At 40.4% G+C, this 1806-nt stretch overlaps 1 protein-coding gene across 1 annotated transcript; it reads right to left on the bottom strand.

Annotated features, from left to right (window-relative positions):
* Nucleotides 1-280: 280 nt before the first annotated feature.
* On the bottom strand, nucleotides 281-1552 carry LOC120188012. Its single transcript, XM_039191574.1, has one exon. It carries the CDS (start codon nucleotides 1550-1552, stop codon nucleotides 281-283), a length of 1272 nt encoding a protein of 423 aa, XP_039047505.1.
* Nucleotides 1553-1806: the final 254 nt, after the last annotated feature.

Below are 1806 nucleotides of genomic sequence, written 5' to 3'. Positions count from 1 at the left end.
AGATGAAACGATCACGTTTAACCCTGGAGACATGGACAATCAATTTTGCCATTTTCCCAGCCTTTCAACTCCTCCCATCGCCGAAAACTGTAATACTTCTCTCATATTTTTGTGGAAAGCAACAATGGAAGATGTTCCAGCCTGACTTTTCCTGCAAATTAAGGAGTTGTTTCAAAAACGATATTTAATTCAACCCATACATTAGTGATAAAAGAGTATGTTATTCTCTCGAGTTCGAGTTCGATATTTAATTGAACACAAGATGTGTGCGTGTTAGATGCTAAGGAAATTCGGAACTAATGCATGAAATATGGTTACTTGCACTTACATTTTCAGATTTATTGCTCTGATTTCCAACTCCAGGCATGCTCCTGGATTCATTTGACAGTTTCTTTCGATTCCCTTGCTCCTCCGAATGAGTTCTGTTTCGGCTTAAGAAAGCCTCACTCATCCTACTATCAAAACTTTCCTTCTTACCATAAATGGTTTCTTGTTTCGGTGGTTCTAAGTTGCTTGTGATCCTATCAAGCATGTTTTTCCTCTCGATTGTTGTTTCTTTACCTTTCCCAGGAGCGGTCGCATCGGAATCGGAAACCTTAGACTCCTTCCTTGCCTGAATTGTATGATCAAAACTTGAATATGATCCTGCCAAGTCTATGGAAAAACATCCATCGCTGAACTGGTAACTCGGCGTCGGCTCCATGCTCGTGTCCGAGGAAAGAAGACTCGATTGGTCAGTCTCTTGCACTTTTCGGACCGGAGAAGTCGATCCAGTGTGTACATCCTGGCCATTTCCTGTTGTAAGTTTCTTCTTAGGACCATGCAGTCTCTGATGCCATCCAACTACTGTGTTGTCATTGTTGTTCCTAGTGACACCCAGGGATACCAATTGCATCAATTCTGTTCCTTCATTAATGAAATTTTCTCTTTGTTTAGTCTCCATTAACGATGCCGATGAATGCTTTATCTTCGTCGTTGAAGAGTCCGCCAACAGTGCGGGCGGATGCCGAAATGATTGGGTTATTTGGTTCAGAATGGCACAAGCAAGATGTGCATCAAACTCACAAATTTGACACCTATAAAGCCAACCGTTATAGATAGCCAGTTTTTGGCAAATGTCACATTGCAAATCAAAAGGAGGTGAAAATTCTAGTTTGAGAGTATGAAGGTGACAAGTTATTGACACTGAAAGTGGCAATGCTGAGCATAAGACATGGTAGCAAATGCAACATTCTGCACAGTTGTAGTAGAAGCCGTTGACAGGATGTCCACAAGCCCGACACTCAAATGTTCGATCGCTATCCGATGGCACGACGTGAAGGGTTAAAAGGTGGTTGGGATGGCTCGGATGACGAGTTTTCCTCGGCATATTGTAGCACACTTGGTGAAGGTAGAAAGGACAGGTTTTGCAGGTGTAATAGCCATTAGCCGGTAATATACTGAGCTTGCAACCGGAACAGATGATGTCGCCATCCGGAATTGAACCTGTAGTGTGTAGTATCGGATGCTGATGGCTGAAATGATAGATATGCTCTTCCTGCAGTTCTTCCATCTTTAATGCTCCTTAATTTGCTCAATTTTCATTGTTTATAGAACTTATGCCGGCCATTGCCAGTTGGCCACTAGCAACATGTTCTTGGTTACAAGATTTTCTAGTTTTCATCTACTATGTATTGTCTGGATTCAATTATCTGGCAGTCACAAGCCGGCCGCTATATATATATATATATATATATATATATATATATATATATATATATATATATATATATATTATATGATAAGTTAATATATTACTTCTAAATA

This window comes from Hibiscus syriacus, unplaced genomic scaffold (assembly GCF_006381635.1).
Source record: "Hibiscus syriacus cultivar Baekdansim isolate YM2019G1 unplaced genomic scaffold, ASM638163v2 tig00116937_pilon, whole genome shotgun sequence".
Lineage (NCBI taxonomy): Eukaryota > Viridiplantae > Streptophyta > Magnoliopsida > Malvales > Malvaceae > Hibiscus > Hibiscus syriacus.
This window is presented reverse-complemented; position numbering and strand designations above follow the sequence as displayed.

Coding starts and splice junctions, on each gene's coding strand:
- LOC120188012 (XM_039191574.1), bottom strand. CDS start 1,552: ATGGAAGAACTGCAGGAAGAGCATATCTATCATTTCAGCCATCAGCAT.